We start from the raw sequence: 17,439 nt of genomic DNA, 5'->3' as shown, positions 1-17,439 counted from the left end.
CGTTTGGCCTTCTTGACCCACTTCGCGTCGTAGTACTGCGCCCCCCTCTCACAAGAAGAACACGTTTTGAATCGTCCTGCCCCATTTAGCACTTTTCTTCTAATAAATAAACAAAGAGTCGTAGAAAATCCAAAATAAAAACAAAAATAAATACAACGGACATCCCAAGCTAGGGCTGGGTCGAGGACAGACACGTCCCCACCTTTGCAGGATTTTGCAAAAGCGAGGGGGGAGGGCGCATCGCCGCGCGGAGAGGGCTGGGCACAGGGCACAGGGGATCTCTCTCGCATAGGATATGCACTCGGCGGCACCGAGGGCAAGGCTGGGCGTCCTATGTTTGTGCTCCCCCCCGGACCCCTCGCTCTCGGGCACTAACCATCTGACCACTCATCGACGGGGCTTGGCGAGCGGCCGCGCTGCGGGGCAGGGCTGGTGAGAATGGGCTCTGGCCACTCGCCCGTGCGGTTGTAACCGCGCATCAGCCGAACGGAGGCCTCGACCGCCCCTCGCGGCAAGCTCTCGAGCATCTCGAGCAGCTCGCCCGCCGCCATCGCCGCCTCGAACTGCTCCCTCATGCCGAGCGCGCCGCAGACCTTGCGTACAGCCTCTTGCTGCACCTCGTCCGGTAAATCGGTGTCGTAGCCGGACGAGTCGGCGGAGGAAGCCCGCTTGGCGGGCGGCGAGTCCGGTGAGGGAGAGCGCGACTGGCGTGGGGGCCCGCCGCCGCGCGCCGAGAGCGCGTTCTTGTCGACGAGACGGGGTCCATTATCGGCGCGGCCGCGGCTGGTGCTGCCCTTGCCGCGCTGCTGCCGCCCGCGCTTCCTGCCCGGTACGGGGACAGTGAAGGTGCAGCCGGGCCCGCAGGCGCGGCGGGCTGGCCACCCGCGGTGGCACCCTGCGGCTGCGATGCGGCTGAGGCGGCGTACGTCTTGGGCGCCGGCTCCGCGGCTGGCGGCGCGGCGGCAGGGGCGGGCGGCGCCGCAGGGCTCGCGCTCGCAGGCGGCTCCGTGGCCTGCGCCTGCCGCTCGTGGCGCACAGCGCGCTCGAGCTGCGAGTGCGGGTGCAGCTGGACGATGACGTCGCCGTTCTGCGTGGCGGTGAAGGAGACCGAGTACGGCGCTTCGCCGTCGTTCTTCTTCTCCGCGTAGACGAGCGCGTAGTCGCACACCTGTCGTTGGTATATTGTTGGCAAATCAAGACACAGAGCTCACACACCTGTCGGTCAGTGAAGATGGTCTCTATGCAGCGCTCGGCGGAGCCGACATAAGAGAGAAAGCGGATACGAAACAAGAACACAAACGCGGCGTGCGTTCGCCATGGCGGCATTTTTCTTTTTGTGTCGGCCTCGCTCGGCTCCGCTGACCGCACGAATGTCGCTCTCCGACCTGATCCCCAGCTTCTCGGCAAGCGACACGGCTGCCGATGTCACCATCACCGCCGCCGACATGGAGGATCCGGTGCTTCTCGCCGAACTCGCGGCCATCATGGGCGAGGCGCCGCCGCCAAAGCCAGCAGACCCGCGGGAACGGCTCGCGGCGCAAGCAGAGGCGAAGAAGCGCGAGGCGCTCCAGCAGAAGCGAGCGGGGAACACAGCCGCGGCCGGCAAGGCCCTGCGCGAGTACAAGGCGCTGCAGGCGCAGCTGGACGCAAAGGCGCCGCCTGCAAAGGCTCGCGCTGCTGCACCGCCCGGCGATGTGGATTTGGCGAGCCTCCTGAGCGGCGCCGGGTCGGACCCGTCGAGCGTGACGGTTACCGATGCCGACATGAACGACCCCGACCTCCTCGCGGAGCTATACGCCGTCACGGGCGGCCTGCCGACTCCAAAGGCCTCGCCGCGCGCCTCGGGAAAGGCGCGAGTCTCGCAGCCGCCGCCGCCCTCGCCGCGCGGGAAGAGCCGCGCCGAGGAGGACGAGATGGCGGCGCTGCTCGAGGCGATGAACGGCCCCGCAAAGGGAGGAGCAGCCCCTCCCTCGCGCCGCGCCAGCGCCTCCCGCAAGGCCGCCGCGCCGGCCGAGGCTCCTCTCGACCCAGAGCTGGACGCCCTGGTCGCGCAGGTCGGACCTTCCAACGCGCCTCTCGCTCCGCACAGCCTCCCCTCGTGCACCTCAAGCCGCTTCGTCCGGTCGCAGATGAACGGCGACCGCCGCGTGTCCCTCAAGCCGCCGCCGACGGCGCGCACCGAGACGGACCCGGAGATCGCGACTCTGGTGGCAAGCATGGCGGCCGGGTCGAGCGCGGGGTCGCTCAAGCAAGAGGAGGAGCCCGACCCGGAGCTGGACGCGCTCGTGCTCGCGATGAACAAGCCCTCCCAGCCCGGGGCCGGAAAGAAGGCGCGGCCGGCACGGCGAGGGGCGGCGAGGGAGGCGGCGAGGAAGGCGGGGAGGGAGTGTGCGTCGCTTGGCCTGCAGGCGAGCAGCAAGGAGGAGCCCGAGATGGACATGCTCCTCGCCTCGATGGGGGGCGGCAGCGGCTCCTCGCTCGCCTCCTCCTCGCTCGCCGTCACCTCCCCGGCCGCCGCCGACGCCGCGGCTCGCCGCCGGCTGCTCGAGTCTGCGGAGGGCAGGATGCTTCTCGAGGCGGGTGCGCGGCCGAGAGAGCCGCGGAGAGAGCTGCGGCAGAGAGAGCTGCCGAGGGTCTCTCTTCCTAGAGAGGCGCTAGCCGGGCTCCGTCACGCGGCACCAGTCCCCCAAGGCAGCCCTGTACCGAGGCAGGCGTGCCCGAGGAGGAGATCCTCGCCAACCTCGCGCCACCGCCACCGCCACCGCCCGCGCCGCCGCCGGCTGCGGCGGCGGCGGCGGCGGACCCAGCGGCAGCCGCGCGGCTCAAGGCGCAGGCGCTCCAGCTCAAAAAGGCGGGCGACTCGACCGGCGCACTGCAGCTGATGCGGCAAGCAAAGGCGCACGAGCACCGCACGGCCAGCCGAGCGTCCGCCCACCCAAATGAGAAGGCGACTCTCTCTCCTCGCTCTCTCCAGGCGCTCGAGCAAGGTGCCGCCGCTTCCGACCCGCCGCACACCAGCGGCCGCAGCGGGGGCAGCGGACGCAGCAGCGGCGGCGGCAGCGGCAGTGGCGCCGTCGAGAGTTCGCGCAGCAGCGGTGGGGGCGGCGGCGGTGGGGGCGCAGGAGACGGGGGGGACGGCGCCGCCGTGGCGGCGCGCGTGGCGGAGCTCAAGTCGCAGGCGCTGCAGCTCAAGAAGGCGGGCGATGCGGCCGGTGCGGTGGCGGCGCTGCGGGAGGCCAAGCAGCTGGAGCTGGAGGCGGCGAGGCCAGCCGCTATGGTGGCTGCTGAGGAGACGCAGGCAACGGCCATGGCCAAGGTGGCCGCTGCAGCCGCCGCGGTGATGGAGACCGTCGCTGAGGTGGAGCGGCAGAGGACGCAGGCGTCCGAGGCCGAGGCGGCGGAGGCGGCGGAGGCGGAGGCTGGGGAAGAGCAGGCGGAGGCAGACGCAGAGGCGGAGGCGGAGGCGGAGGCGGAGGCGGAGGCAGATGCCGAGGCAGATGCCGAGGCAGAGGCAGAGGCGGCCGCAACTATGGCGGCGGCGGCGGCGGCGGTGGCGGCGGCGACGGCAGACACGAAGGCAGGCACGCCGGCGGCGGCAAGCCCAGCGGCCGTGGCAGGCGGAGGCGACGCTCCGGAGGATGCTTTGAGTGCGCGCATCGAGCAGCTCCGGCGCGAGGCACTAGTGGCCAAGCGAGAGGGCCGGACCGACGAGGCGCTCGCAAAGATGAGGGAGATGCGCACTTTGCAGCGCGAGGCTGCCGGAGAGACTGCCGACCCTGGCGGCGCCGCGGCCGCGCCGGCACCAGCGGCTCCACCGCCGCCGCCAGTCCCCCTGCTGAATCCCGACCTCAGCAAGACGGAGATGGAGGTTCGGCTGGCGTCGGCGGTCTTGGGCGGCGCTGTGGGCAGCAGCGTCTCGTGCTACGCCGTCTTCCGCTGGTCCCTGCCCGCCCCCGGCAGTGGCGTGGCGAAGCATGGCTTTGTGAGCGGCGCGGGAGAGCCTGTCACCGTCACGACCGAGGCGGTGCCGGCGGGGAGCCGCTGCCCTGCGTGGGGGCACAGCGGACGCGTGGCGCTCGGGACGGACCCGCGTCGGTCTCGCTCCGCGGTCCGTCACTTTTCAACGGGCGAAGGCCGCTCCGGGAGGGTCGAGGTGTGGGGCGCGGCCGCCGGAATGAACAAGTTCCTCGGAGGCAAGGACGAGCTGCTCGGCGCGGGGGAGGTGAAGGTGTCGGCGCTGGTGGGCGCCGCGACCGCCTCGGAGCAGGTGGCCCTCGCCGACGCAAAGGGCCGCGGCGCCGGCACCGTGGACGTGACTCTGCGCGTGCGATACGCAATCGGAACCGCCACCGAACCGGCCGCCGCCGCGTCCAGATCCGCCAGCGCCGGCGTCCGCCGGGAGGGTGCAGGTGGAGGCAGCCGCAGGGGCGGCGGCGGGGCGAAGGGCGGCGCCGGAGCCGGCGGCGGGCCGGCGGTTCCAACCCTGAGCGAGGCTGCACGCGCTGCTGCGGCGATGGTTGCGGCGGAGGAGGAGGACGACATGGGGTACGCGAGTTCGATCGTGAGCTACAACGTGCTGGGAGCCGAGCTCGAGGAGCTGAGCAACATGCGGTCGGCTCTGGAGGCGCTCGCTCCCTCGCTCCCTCGGCGTTCGGTGCTCCCTCCCCTAGCCGCCTCCCCTGCCGTCCGCCGCAGGCAAAGGGCGCGATCATACCGACCACATTTGAGGGGAGGCATCAGGCTCTCGAGTTCCGCCAAGAGATGCTGCAGATCCAGGCTCGCGTCTGCGGCGCACGCCCCCTCCCTCCCTCCCCGCCCTGCGCGCCAGAGGCTCCGCGCGCCGCACCGCAGGTTGACACCGGCCAGCTCTCGCTCGAGGCGTACCTCGACCAGCTGCGCGCCGCGGTGGCCAAGGAGAAGGCGCGCTTCGCCCAGCTCAAGGCAAGCGGCCCGCCCTCCCTCCTCGGTACTCCCCTTCTTGCTCCCCTCGCCCTCGTCTCACGCCGCCCCGCGCTTGCGCACCTCTCTCCACATCCCACGCCACTCGACGCTCCAGGTGGCAGCCAAGGAGGGAGCCGGCGCGCTCGTCACCAAGGCCGCCATCCGCGCCAACAAGCGCGCGCAGACGATGCAGCAGGAGATCGACGAGGCGATGGCTGCGGGCTGAGCGTGGCATCGGGAGCCGTCCGGGCTCGCAGCCCGGCGGCCGTCTGTGGTGGAGCGTCGTCGTCTTGTGGTGTGTGTGCTGACGATGGCGGTCTGCTCTCGGCGTGTGCTCGAGCGAGGAGAGAGCAGGGTAGCGTCGTCCGAGAGTCTCCCTCTTGGCGCTTGGAGCGCGTGTTGTTGTTGAGAGGTGCGGTGATACCGGTGTTGTGTTTTTTAGTAGGTCAGACTTATAAAAGAGGTTCCTCGGGCCAGTTTGGGGGGGCAAAGCCAAACTCTGCCCGCAGCCCGGCCCCTAGAACCCCAGGTAAGGCCCAGGTGTGGGCCTAGGGCATCAGAAGGGACCAAGAAAAAATACAATATTCTTACCTTCAAGCCCCCCTCCGAGACTAGAGACAGAACCCAGAGATACATACGTCAAAGGGACTGCCCCCCCGCCCCCACTTGCCCTGACTGCACAGGATGCGTGCCCCGAAGACGGCGACACATAGCGGGGGACACTCTGCGCAAGGAGAGGGTGCGAAGCCAAGATTGGGGTTCTAGGTGGTGGGACCATGAGGGGGGGAGGGCGGGGTCCTGTGGGGGTGAAATGTTGCGCGGCGAATTCGAACCTACCCCCTCAGAAGGGACCAAGAGGAGTCCAGTCTGAGCCATAGAGCCCATGTCCCCCGAAGGTCGCGTTCAAATGCCCGGAACGGACGTTACAGTGGTGTCCGGCCGGCGCGCGATCACCGAGCTGTGACGCTCAGGAAGACTGATGAGGTGCTAGTTTCTTTGGCCAGGCCTGGCCTTCCCCCCAGGCTGGATCAGCTGAGCAAGGTTTGGGGATAATCCTATAGTAGGATCTTCAGATATTTTGACGGATGACCGTAAATGGGCAAAAACGGGGTGATTTCGTTAGGATTGCGAGCGGGTCCCCTCGCAATCGTGCGAGCGGGTCCCCTCGCAATCGGTGCATGTTGCTAGGATTGTGAGCGCAGATCTTTGGATCTTTGGTACGATTGTGAGCGCCGCCGCTCATAGTCCTACAAGATGTAGGATTGCGAGCGCTACTGCTCGCAATCCGGAGGCATGTTGCTCGGATTGTGAGCAGAGCTGCTCGCAATCCTAGACTTTGCTCGGATTGCGAGCGCGCTGGTAGTAGTCGTAGGCGTCACCAGTCACGATGGGTGGGAGCGGAGCTGCTCTTAGTCCTAGAAGATGTAGGATTGCGAGCGTGGGTGCTAGCAATCGTACACAGTGTTCAAACTTTACCGGTATGAGACCGGTATTTGGCGATATTTTGATTAGTTTTGGAGAGTGGTATGGTATAGTGGTATGCGAAAGTGGTATGCGGGGTTTTCATTAGTTGTAGCGGCTGTCGGTGTGGTCCCGGGGGCGAAACCATGCAAAAGTGCGGGTATTACCCGGGTATACCTGGGTTTTTCCATCCAGGTATACCCGCAAAATACCCGGTATTTTGCCGATTTTGCCGGTTTTGCCACCAAGAAGGCACTCCGACTCGCTTTGATTTCCGTGAGGCAACTGGTATCCCGTACCACTTTTTGATTAGTGCAGGCCTTGGGTTTGATTAGCCAAAAACTCCCATACCGGTAAAGTTTGAACACTGATCGTACAGAGATGCTACGATTGCGAGGAGTGCTGCTCACAATCCTTCGACTTCTAGGATTGAGAGCGAGGCTGCTCTCAATCCTAGCTTTCTACAAAAAAGAATGTTCACCTCCAGTGCTGAAGTGCTCAAGGCTGTGAACGGGTAGTCTCCCCCCATCCCCAGGGCCTCCAGGGCTCGCACCTCAACCTCTCACAGACCAGCGCATAGCGCCATAGGACGTATTTTCTTCTCATAACAAGGCTGTGAACCCGCCAGCGGAGCACCTTCTCGAGGGCAAGACCATCCACCGCGGCGGGCCTCACTACATGAGCGCTCGGGCGCGCGACGATGGCCAAGGCGGCGCTGTCGCCGACAGGGCGAACCTTGTCCAGCGCGACTACGAGGCGCGGGCGGCGGCGCTCGATGCCAAGCCGCACGTGCAGGCATGGAACAACGGCTCGAGGGACGCCGTTTCCTCCGTGCTGCGCTCGTTTGGCACCGTGCGCAGCCTCGTTGTCGGGGCCTACGCGGAGGCATCGGACGACCTGCACCAGCTGTTCGACTGTGTGGTGGAGTCGGCATCCATGCAAGCAGCACTGGAGGCGGATCGGCGCGCGTAGCGCGAAGGAGGCGCGGTCCTACTTCGCTACGACGCTGCGGCGGGCGTGGCAGGCGGCTCCCACCTCGATGGGTTATCACTCCTGCGACTGCATCGAAGAAGGGCTTCAACATTCAACAAACAGGAATCGAGGGTGACCGCATGTCTGCATCAGACGTGTCATCCGTCCCGATCGTGACCAACCAAAGCCACCCCTCTTCTAAGATCCGCGCTTGCCCGGATCCTGAACCCTCTGCCGCTCCCACCCAGCCGTGCTCGCCGAGCCTCTGCCGCCTCCACCTCCGCCTTCAATCTCAATGTCCCACCCCCCTGCGCGCGGGCCTTCTAGGCCCGCGGGTAGTCTCCCCCCATCCCCAGGGCCTCCAGCCAGGGCTCGCACCTCAACCTCTCACAGACCAGCGCAAAGCGCCATGGACGTATTTTCTTGTCCCTAGCGGTTTTTCTTCTCCCTGTCGTGTGAGCCGGTGTGTGTGCCAGTCCGCGCCAGTCCGCGCCCTTGTCGTGCCAGTGTGCTGTGAGAGAGGCTTGCATTTTAAGAATTCTCCCTGCCGAACTCTCGCTTCGCCCCTCCGTGGGCTGCAGTTCCTGCTTGCTTGCTCCCGGCTCGCCGCCGCTTGCCGGTCCTTCGAATGAAGCTCCCACAGCTGCTTGCCGCTCTGCTGCTCGTCGTCGCCTCTGGTCTCAGATTACCGCCGCTCTCGCGTCGCGGTGTGATAGGCGCGGCGTTCGCAGCCAGTGCGCCGGCGCTCCGAGCAGTTGCCGCGTATGGCGAGGCAGCAAACCAGGCTCCGCCTGCGCTGGTGCCGTCGCCATTCTACCCCACCGGCGAGATGGCGAAAACGTGCGAGGTTGTCGCCGCCGGGCGAGAGGACGTCTGCCTAAAGCCGCTGAAGATGCTCAGCGCTTACGATGAGATGCGCCTTCGGAAAGCGAGCGACGCCCTCAAGGCGGCCGGTTCGTCGACGCCGGCGAGTGACGAGGCGGTCCGCTTGATCGGGCTGGTCGAGGCCAAGGAGTGGGCGACGCTAGCGGGCGAGCTCGGCTGCACGCAGCCCAAGACTCCAGACGCGGCGCCCAAGAAGTGCGTCACGAGCGTCGCCGGGCTCGACGTGGCAAAGCTCGCCGCCGCGGTCTCCAAGAAGGACCCGGCGCTCATGACGGACGCGCTTGTGAAGCTGGCGGCGAGCCTATGAGGCTCTCCGGGCCGCGGTTGGGCTTGGCGGGGTTCGACACAGGGCAGCATTGTCTGAAACATACTCTGGATAGGTGTGCGGTGTCTTTTTTGCGGCCGTGGCGTTACGTGGTCCACCAAGGAAAGCGTCACATGCAAACGCCTTGAGCTTGACGTCCAGAGAGGGACAGAGAGCCGCCTCGTCACCTGCCATGAGAGGCCGGCGCTTAGGGCCGGCGCGGGAAGAAGAGAGAGGATAAAGCCGTACGTACGGCTTTACCCCGGATACGTATAATACGGCTTTAAAGGCCGATTGTGTCAGGATTGTGTCCCGCCCGCCCCGAGTGTGTGCGGTGTGTCGTGCGTGTGCTGTGAGCTGTGACCTGACACCTGTGTGCTGTGTCCCGCGATCGATGGGTGTGGTGGGGGGGTGCGGGTGGTCTCCCGGTGCACCTCTCTGCACGGTGGCGTGGGCCGGTCGCGGTTACGGGTTACTTTACCTCAGGCCCGCGTGCGCGCTGCTGAGGCCTGAGCTGCTCTCCGCTCGCTCTCGTCTTTCGAATTCTCCCACGAGCCACGTGCGGCGACGACTCCGAGTCGGAGTGTCCGTCCGAGACGACGCGCGTCCCCCAGCATGATCGAGCATTGTTGCTCGCGGGGGGGGGTGGCCGGTGGCGGTGCGCTGTGCCTGTGGGCACTATGCTGTCCTGTGCAGCTGTGTCCCCTCCAGCATTGATGTAAGGAAGTCGAGAAATATTGAATATATTGCTCCAATACTTAGAGATGCGATCAATATCAATATATATTGCAATACTTAGAGGAGAGGCTGGGCCTGGGCTGGTCAGGACCGTCAGGTTGGACTCTCAACATATCAATCCTGGGCTTGAAATTGGCTCTAAATCGTTAAAAACGGGCCAAAATCGCTTCGATATCGCTTAAACCGCATTAAAAATCGCCTTGAACTCGCGATTTTTTCGATTTCAGCCCACATCTAGGCAATGTTTGGGACAAATGTCGACATTGGTGCTTTTGGAGGTTAAAATCAGCGATCAATATGTCAATATATTGTCAATACTTAGAGGGGATGCTGTCAATAATCAATATCAATACTTACAGGGCGAGAATCAATCTTTCTCGACTTCCTTACTGCTTACATTGTGATGTGCATGTCGGTGCATCATTTTGTACATGCGACCCTCATGCCTTCGTAGTGTCGTATACATGTGTGTGCTACGCGACGTACACGGAGAACACACACAACCCGCCGGTGATCCACTCATGGGGTACTGGTATCTCCTATATATCGCGACAATCGTACTGACTCGCGGGTATGTCTCTGGTCGTCTCGTGTCTGTGTCCAGTTGTTGTTCCATCCTCTCCGCTCAGCGCCGAGCTCGGAGGATACTCGCGGCACCACGTCGATCCCGTCGAAGAGCAGCGCCATCTCTCCCCGAGGTGCCGAGCCGTACAGCCTACTCGCCGTGGGACTTGTCGACTCTCTGTACACATGCACCGCACATCAACGTACACGCTGCGCGACGCGCCGCCGGTCATCCACTGCAAGACGCCGCCTGCGCCATGCGGCATCAGCGACTCTAGCCGCGAGGGACCCCGGCCGTCATGCCTCTAGAGCCTCAAAAGAAGTTCCGAGTACGCCGCCGCCGCCGCCTCAAAGCGCTTGCTCGCGTCGACCGTCTCGTGTCCAGCCTGCCCTTTCTCCTCCTCGGCCGCCTTCTCCTCCTCGGCCGCCTTCTCCCTCTTCTTCTTGGCCTCGTCCCACTTCTTCTTGGCCTCGGCCTCCTCGCGCTCGGCCTCCTCGCGCGCCTTACGCTTTTGGCCCAACACCTTGTCCACCTCGAAGAACGCTTTCTTCTTCGCCTTCGCCTCGTTCGACGCCGCGTTCATCTTCGCCTCCGCCGCCGCCTCCTCCTCCTCCTGCGCCTGCGCCTGCGGCGGCGGCTGCGCCTGCTGCTGCGGCTGCTGCTGCGCCTGCGCCTGCTGCTGCGCCATCGGCTCAGAGCCACTCGCGGCAGAGCTGCCGGCGGCGCCGCCCGTCACAGCGGCGCTCGCAGAGGCGCTCGATGCGCCGGTCTTTTCAGCGGCTTTCGCCGCCGGAAGCTTCTCGGCGGGCTCCGTGGCTCTGGGCGAAGCGGTCGTTTTTGCGGCGGCGGCGGCGGCGCCACCGCCGCCACCCCCTCCGCTGCCTCCTGCGCCGCTGCCGCCGCCCGCGCCGCCGCCTCTGCCGCCTCCGTTCCGAGGCGGCGGCGGCACCACCGCCGATGACGCTGCCGCCGCCGAGGATGACGCCGCCGCCGACGCCCCGCCTCCGCCGGCACTCCCGGCACGGGATAGAGGCCTCGCTAGCATCGGCCCACCGCGGGGCAGCAGCGTCGGCGGCGGCAGCGGGCGCTGCACGTGGATGGCTGCGACGTTTGCAGCGGTGAGCGGGTAGTCGAAGACGCGGAGCGAAGAGACGCCCCTCACCGACTGCTTGGTCTCGTCCTTTCGCTCCAGCTTCATCCCTGCCGTCCCAGAGACCTCACGTCAAGAGAGGTCACGTCAAGAGGTGCGGCTGACCGGACCCCTCTGGTCATCACTCCCCGCGGTGTCACCCCCTAGTCGTCGTGGTCGTGGTGGGTGGGTAGGGGAGCGCGCCTCCGAGAGAAGTGATGCTCGCCGCGCACGCGCGGGTGCCAACCTCGCCCCAGAGCTTGCCGTCGACGTAGAGGCTGGTCTTCCAGCCGCCGCTGCCGCCGCCGCCGCCCGCCAGCTCAGTCACGACGGTCATCGCAGTCCAGCCGTGCAGCTGGTCGAGGGCGACAGCGCCGGGCACCTTTTCAAACGCGTGGAAGCTTCGAGCGAAGATGCCCTCGCCCGGCCGCCAGTCGGGTTGCGGCGGCGCGATCAGGCCCGCCATGACTTCGACGGCCGGCGCCGCGGGAGAGCGGTCGCGGCGGGGGCGTCCTCCTCCCTCGCCCGCCTCCACCTCCGCGTCCCCCTTCTCTCGCTCGCGGCAGACGAAGGTCAGGAAGTTGACCTCGTCCCCGCCCTCCCCGCTCTGTCCAGCGAGCACCGTGTGCCAGCTTATTTTGCCGACCGACCGGTCCTGCGGCCACCACTTGCGCGGGTGCTCGAGCAGCGGGAGCAGCACCTCGACATCAAACGACCAGGCGTCCTCGCAGGAGGGGATCTCCGGGAGGAGGACGATGCAGTCGTCGTCGCCCAGCGTGCGGCGACGAGCGCCCTCCCCTTCGGCCACCTTCTCGAGCCCGTCGGCGGTCACGTATTTGTTGTGGGGCCAGCCTCCGTGCCTTTGCACCTTGAACAGCGCCTGCCCGCCCTCGCCGAACGTCACGTCCAGCGAGGTTGGGAACGGGTTTGCGTTGCACCTCCGGTGGTCCTCGTTCTCCAACTTGTACTTGATCGACCTGGAGTGCCCAGGCAAGACCTGCCCGGACGGGACGGCCTGCTCCATCCGCCGCAGCGCGTCGTTGACCGCGCCCGGACTGAGCGGATGTGACCGGCACGTCGGTGCGAGCCGAAACGTACCTGCCGAAACCGGCGTGCCGCAGCAGGGCGGAGAGCGAGACCGCCTCCACCATTGGTGATGAGACCAGAGAGCCTGTCGAGGACTGGGGACCAGAGAGTGGCGAGCGGGAGCGCGGGGGTATTTCTTTTTGGTTATTTTCAGCCAGAACGACGCTTCCGCGCTCGCCTAAGTTTCTTTAGATGTGTTTCGATATTGATATTGTTGTTTGTGGAAAGCAAGACACAGCGCTCTCACAAAACAACAAACACACACAGTGTGTGTGTGCGTGTGTGTACTCACTCTCGGGACTCGGCTACGGGACCGGCCCCAGCTTCGGCTGAGGGCTAACAAGCTGCCGAGCCCAAATCACTGTGAGAGTCGTAATTTCTTGTTGGTCTTCAAAAATCTCTCTCTCACTCACTCAAACATGAGTGAGTGTGGGAAAGCGAACGAGCGAGTGAGTCACTTTAAAAGGGGTCGATTAGGGCGGGCCACCCTGTCCAGAGGCAGAGGTGCCTTTCTGGGATCTTGCGATCGAGTCTATGCAGCCCTCGTGCCTCGGCCGTGTTGGGCGCTCCATTCCGTTTGGCAGCTAGGACCTAGGTCGGCTCAGGGCCCCGTCCACTTCCCTCCCACTTGGCGGTGAAGATGAGGAGATGCCACCCAGGCCGGCCAGAGGGCAAGGGCGGAGGGAGAGGGCGGAATGGGCGCCAAAAGCGGGAGGGAGTGGACGGGCGGGGGGGGATCGACGAATCGTGGAATGCACGGATGGGCGATGGAGAGGGCGGAGGGCGGGAAGGCCGGAGGAATAAAATCTCAAAGGGGAGGGCGGCGGGTTTAGCGCGGGGTGGGAAAATTCTTTTTCATCCGCCGGGTTTATTATAATCAGCAGATCCCCCCACCGAAGATGCTAGCCTTCCTCGCGGCCGCCGCGACGGCGTGGGGCAAGCCAGCGCCCGCCCCACCGCCGCCTCCTCCCCCCGGAATGCCTACCTCCTTTATCGTTTGCACCGTGATGTGGTTCATTCACGGCTTCGTCCTCGATGTCGTCGTGATTGGCGTGCTGCCCTTCCTCTCCGCCTCCGCCTCGGACGCTCAGCGGGCTGACAAGTGCGCGCCTGCCCCGTGTGAACACGCGACCCCTAGCGTCCGCCGTCGCAAACGCCCACACCGTTAGCCAGCGCCCTTCGAGTCCCACTCCGCACCGCCGCCTCCGCCATCGCCGCTGTCGCAATGAAGTCCATCTGGCAATCCCTCGCAGGTTCCCGTGGGCGCTCGGCGGGTACTCGGGCTTCGCAAAGGTGCCCAACCTGGCGCCGACCCACCGCCGCTTCATTGCCGAGAATGCGGCGTACGCTCTGCTGCGCATTGCGCCCGCCTTCTTCATCCAGAATGTGGAGGTACTCCTCCTCGCAGTCATCAGCTACTTCATCGAGGGCGTGACGATCGCGTGGGAGATCTCCTGCTACAAGGCGCCCGCAGGCTCGATGGTGCCGCAGACGCTCATGGCTGTCTTTGCGTCGATCGTCACCTACACCGTCACCAACAACGCCGGTGGGTATATCCCCAACGTGGACGCCTCTCTGCTGACCGCGATGCAGGGCTTCTGCGCGGCCACCTGGGGCTGCTGGCTGGTCGGCGCGCTGTCGACGGCCACGGCAAAGGAAGACGGCCACCGCGTCTGAGGACCAGGGCAAAGATGGAGGGTACGCGCCCTTGCCACCCATGGGTGACGCGAGAGGGCGAGTCAGCGCGCGTGCATAGCAAAACTCGCTCCTGCGGGCCGGAGCCTCCCTTCCGGACTCTTGGCCTTTGCACATAGACCGATAGACAGACGTTGGGTATGTCGAGTACCAGTAGTGCGGCCTCGTGTGGACGGCCTCGCTTATCATAGGTACATAGGACCGTGTTAACACTATAGTTGTGGTTAGTGTGGGCGCGAAACACACCAACCACACCTGCAATAAAAACGGACACGTCTCTACTGTGAGGTGGGTAAAAAGGAACAGGTCCCCGCCCTTGCGATCTTTGTGCAGGGGTTCTTTGTGGGTGTGGTCGGCGACACTAGCCAGGGCCCGGGGTCGTCCTCCCAATGGCAATGCGCAATGGTTGGGTATAGTAGCTAGTAGGGCTAGAGCCAGAGCCTCTACTAGAGGGTCGCTCTACACTTAGCCTCTGCAGCGAGCGAGCGCTCAACTTCGCCCCCGCACGGAGCCGGGCTCGGACTTAGACGGTATGGTCGGGGGCCATGAACTTAGATGACACAAGGCCAACTCCGGGTAAAACCCGAGTATACCTGCAAAAGTCCAGGTTTACCCGAAAAATACCTGACGCGTCCCGACCAACGTATGCCGCGCGCACGACGCCATATCGCCTTCTCCCAGGGCCAGTGCGCTACTTGCGGCGCGCAATTCCTGCTCAATACGCGCACCGTACCATGTGCTGCCGCTATGCGTGTCTTAAGGCGGCTGCGGCGAAGCGGCGGGCGCGGCATGCCGATGGCAGTGCGGACGATGCGGTTGCGATGTGTTCTGCTTCAAGATCGTGGCGGTGCTTGGCATGCACTTCTGCGATCCCAATCAGCTCATCGCAACGAAGCAGCGCAACAAGCTGGCTGCTGCCAACAAGGGTCTATGCTACCTCACGCGCGGATCGTTCAAAGAGGACCAGCATACACAGGCTTCTGTGACATGCGTTTGTTTGAGCTTGAGGCTATTTGTGAGAACTGTTTGGCTTGAAGATTGCGCTCAAGAAGAGCAACGAGAATCGGAAGAGGAGAGGATGCTGAGGCGGCGATTGCTGAGCATGAGAAGGATCGACCCGGATTAGAAGGCGCCCGCCGCAGGCGAAAAATTTTTGGGGGCTGCGCCGTATCGTTGATCACGGTGGGAGCCTCTTGGCCCCAGGCCGTGCCACGGCAGACTTAGCCCGTATAAGAGGCTGCCGCCGATCTTAGACCACGTAAGCACCCCAGCGTGCCAGGGCACACTTAGACCCGCTAAGCCTCGAGGCTCAGAACTTAGACTACTACCCAACCAGTGTCCTCCCGATCGCCGGATGGGGGTTGGGGGACGACTAGCACTAGCCGTCTTCCACATGGCCCCTCGGGTCCCTGCTGCTCCTAATCTCTTCGTACATCCTCCTGCTGATCTCCGCAAAGTCCTGCTCCCTTCCTCGTCTCGCCCTGCGCGTCTGCTCCGCCTCACCGTCTTCTGCCCTGCGTCGTCTGGCGACGGGTCCTCCATAGTCGGTCGAGGTCGCCGCCCTCCTCGTGCCTCTTCCCAACGTTCCCTCGGCGGCCGATGCCGTCCGCTCCGGCTCCCCAGTCCCCGGGTCTGCCCTGCTCTCGTCTGCGCTAGTTTCGATTGTGTTGGCTTTTTAATCGGGAGTATTTCCTTCTGCCTATATCTCTTCCTGTTTTTTGTGGGGGCAACTCGGTACTCGCGTCCGTTTTTGGCTCAAAGTGTGTATCCGTTTATTTTCTTTTCCATCCGGATTCCCCCGGCCCGCGCACATCCTCCACTCTCCGGTTCATTGCGCGGATGCGCACATAATTTAAGTTATTTTAAAGAGAGCCGCTCAACACCCGTCAACCCCCCCTCGGCCCGCTCGCCCTCCAGACGTCCCGGCACGGCACCGGGGTCACCCAACTTCGCCCGCGGCCCCGCCCATGTCCCTCGCACCCCCCGCTGCCGCCCCGGGCCGCGCCCCTCGTCGCCCCCCTCGGCCCTCGCGCCTCGAGCCCTCGGGCGGCCTCGGCGCCTCGCGCAGAGGGCAGAGTCTCTCCAGCGAGCGGAGAGCCACGGCGCACGGGGGGAGCGGAGCGGCGTGTGGAGATCTCAGTCAAAGTGAGAAGAGAAAGAGCAAGACCAAGAGGGTGCGGAGATCTCTCCGGACTCCGCCACCGTCGCCACGAGACGACTCCGGCTCCGGGCTCGCCTCTCGCTGCGCTCTGGGCCCTCGCTCTGCCTCTGGGTGCCACCGTCTGGCGTCTCCCCGCCGCACGAACCGCGCATGCAGACATCGTGCTTCGTCGTTCGTGGGTGTTTCTGGGTTTAACCAGTTAGAGGGGCTACCGGAACCCCTTGCCCGACATAAAGGGGGGCCGGAACGGCGCGCCCCAGTCTGCCGGCGTACCGAGGTTAGAGGGGTCGTGGAGGAAAGTGCACTGGTCGCCGTTTTTGCAGCCTCCGTTAGCAAAGTAGCGACACGGCCGTGTCCGATACCGCGACCCGCCAGGGCCGCCGGCGCCCTGCGGGAAGCCGAGACCGCGGCCGGCGGGGACGCGGGTGTTCGCCTGGGGAGAGATTCAGGCCGCGGGTTAGGCGGCCAGGCGCGAGACATGGCGCGAGAGCACATCTCTCATGGCGTGTGCACAAGGGGCGAGGACGGGGGCGCTCGCCTGCTGCTGCTGCATGAAGCTACCCATGAGCCTCTCGGTTAGCCCGCCTCCGCCACCTCCACCTCCGCCTCTTCCGCCTCCGCCTCCGCCAAACCCGTTTTGTGGCCCACTCATCATGCCAAACCCGACACCGCCAAACGGCTGCATCGCAGCCGCGGCCTGCTGCTGCTGGCGCTGCTGCTGTAGCTGCTGCTGCTGCTGCAGGAGCATCGCCTGCGCGCCCGCGCCGACGATGTTGACGCCCCCGACCCCCCCCGGCGCGCCGCCGCCCACACCGGCGGGCGGGTGCGGCGCCGGCGTGAGCAGCGGCGCCGGAGCGGCCGCGGGCGGCGGGTCTGGCGTGGCGGCCTTCTCGAACGGGATCTCGACGGGCTCGTGGGGCGGCGCGGACTCGGGCGGCGGCTCCGCCGGCATGCCCACCACGTCCTGCATGCGCCGGAAGGACACCTCGGGCCTCGACTTGCGCCGCGCCGCCTGCGCGTCGCGCTCGCTGCTGTCGTCGCCCTTGGCCTTTGGCCAGAACGTGTCCTCGAGCATGGGCGGCGTGCGCCACGCAACCAGCGCCGGCACCGGCTCGGGCTGCGACGCTGGAGCCGCCGCCGCCGCCGCCGCCGCCGCCGGGGGCTCGGCGGGCGCGGACGCGGACGCGCGCGGCGGCGGCGCGCTCGACGGCGCGGGCGCGCTGGTCTGCGTCTGCGGGGCGGCCTCCGCGGGCTCGTCGTCGCCGCCGCCAATCGCCCACGGGTCGTTGTCCGCCGACAGGCGCTGCTGCATCGCGAGCCGCTCGCGCTCGCGCTCGGCCTGCAGCAGGTCGCCCCACGAGGTGGTCGCCGCCTTCTTCGCCTCGACGATGTACTCGCGCGTCTCGACAAGCTCCTCAGTGCCCCTCCAGGAGACGCGCTTGGAGGAGGGCGGCTTGCGCGCAACCACGGAGCTGGCGGGCGGCTCTGCGGCGGGCTGCGGC

At 65.7% G+C, this 17,439-nt stretch overlaps 4 protein-coding genes across 4 annotated transcripts; 3 read left to right on the top strand and 1 right to left on the bottom strand.

Annotated features, from left to right (window-relative positions):
- Window positions 1-371: 371 nt before the first annotated feature.
- On the bottom strand, window positions 372-1,326 carry EMIHUDRAFT_245276 (hypothetical protein; the record flags this gene model as incomplete). Its single annotated transcript, XM_005768521.1, has 3 exons — window positions 372-668; window positions 1,037-1,138; window positions 1,216-1,326. The coding sequence occupies 3 exons, from the start codon at window positions 1,324-1,326 to the stop codon at window positions 372-374; spliced, it is 510 nt and encodes a 169-aa protein (XP_005768578.1).
- Window positions 1,327-3,408: 2,082 nt separating this feature from the next.
- Window positions 3,409-5,401, top strand: EMIHUDRAFT_459203 (hypothetical protein). The gene is made up of 5 exons (XM_005768520.1): window positions 3,409-4,324; window positions 4,529-4,654; window positions 4,696-4,782; window positions 4,852-4,966; window positions 5,064-5,401. The coding sequence occupies exons 1-5, from the start codon at window positions 3,530-3,532 to the stop codon at window positions 5,165-5,167; spliced, it is 1,227 nt and encodes a 408-aa protein (XP_005768577.1). The 5' UTR covers window positions 3,409-3,529; the 3' UTR covers window positions 5,168-5,401.
- Window positions 5,402-7,952: 2,551 nt separating this feature from the next.
- On the top strand, window positions 7,953-8,707 carry EMIHUDRAFT_445469 (hypothetical protein). Its single transcript, XM_005768519.1, has one exon. The coding sequence runs from the start codon at window positions 8,003-8,005 to the stop codon at window positions 8,564-8,566; it is 564 nt and encodes a 187-aa protein (XP_005768576.1). The 5' UTR covers window positions 7,953-8,002; the 3' UTR covers window positions 8,567-8,707.
- A 4,297-nt stretch (window positions 8,708-13,004) lies between these two features.
- Window positions 13,005-14,032, top strand: EMIHUDRAFT_445468 (hypothetical protein). The gene is made up of 3 exons (XM_005768518.1): window positions 13,005-13,183; window positions 13,335-13,968; window positions 13,994-14,032. Exons 1-2 carry the CDS (start codon window positions 13,059-13,061, stop codon window positions 13,756-13,758), a joined length of 549 nt encoding a protein of 182 aa, XP_005768575.1. The 5' UTR covers window positions 13,005-13,058; the 3' UTR covers window positions 13,759-13,968; window positions 13,994-14,032.
- Window positions 14,033-17,439: the final 3,407 nt, after the last annotated feature.

The sequence above is a fragment of the Emiliania huxleyi genome, assembly GCF_000372725.1.
Source record: "Emiliania huxleyi CCMP1516 unplaced genomic scaffold EMIHUscaffold_454, whole genome shotgun sequence".
Lineage (NCBI taxonomy): Eukaryota > Haptophyta > Isochrysidales > Noelaerhabdaceae > Emiliania > Emiliania huxleyi.
Note: the sequence above shows the minus strand (reverse complement) of the source record. Positions and strands in the feature narration are given on the sequence as shown.

Coding starts and splice junctions, on each gene's coding strand:
- EMIHUDRAFT_459203 (XM_005768520.1), top strand. CDS start 3,530: ATGGCGGCGGCGGCGGCGGCGGTGGCGGCGGCGACGGCAGACACGAAG. Junction 4,783..4,851: donor TGCTGCAGATCCAGGCTCGC/GTCTGCGGCGCA, acceptor GCCGCACCGCAG/GTTGACACCGGCCAGCTCTC. Junction 4,967..5,063: donor CGGCCCGCCCTCCCTCCTCG/GTACTCCCCTTC, acceptor TCCAGGTGGCAG/CCAAGGAGGGAGCCGGCGCG.
- EMIHUDRAFT_445469 (XM_005768519.1), top strand. CDS start 8,003: ATGAAGCTCCCACAGCTGCTTGCCGCTCTGCTGCTCGTCGTCGCCTCT.
- EMIHUDRAFT_445468 (XM_005768518.1), top strand. CDS start 13,059: ATGCCTACCTCCTTTATCGTTTGCACCGTGATGTGGTTCATTCACGGC. Junction 13,184..13,334: donor GACGCTCAGCGGGCTGACAA/GTGCGCGCCTGC, acceptor AATCCCTCGCAG/GTTCCCGTGGGCGCTCGGCG.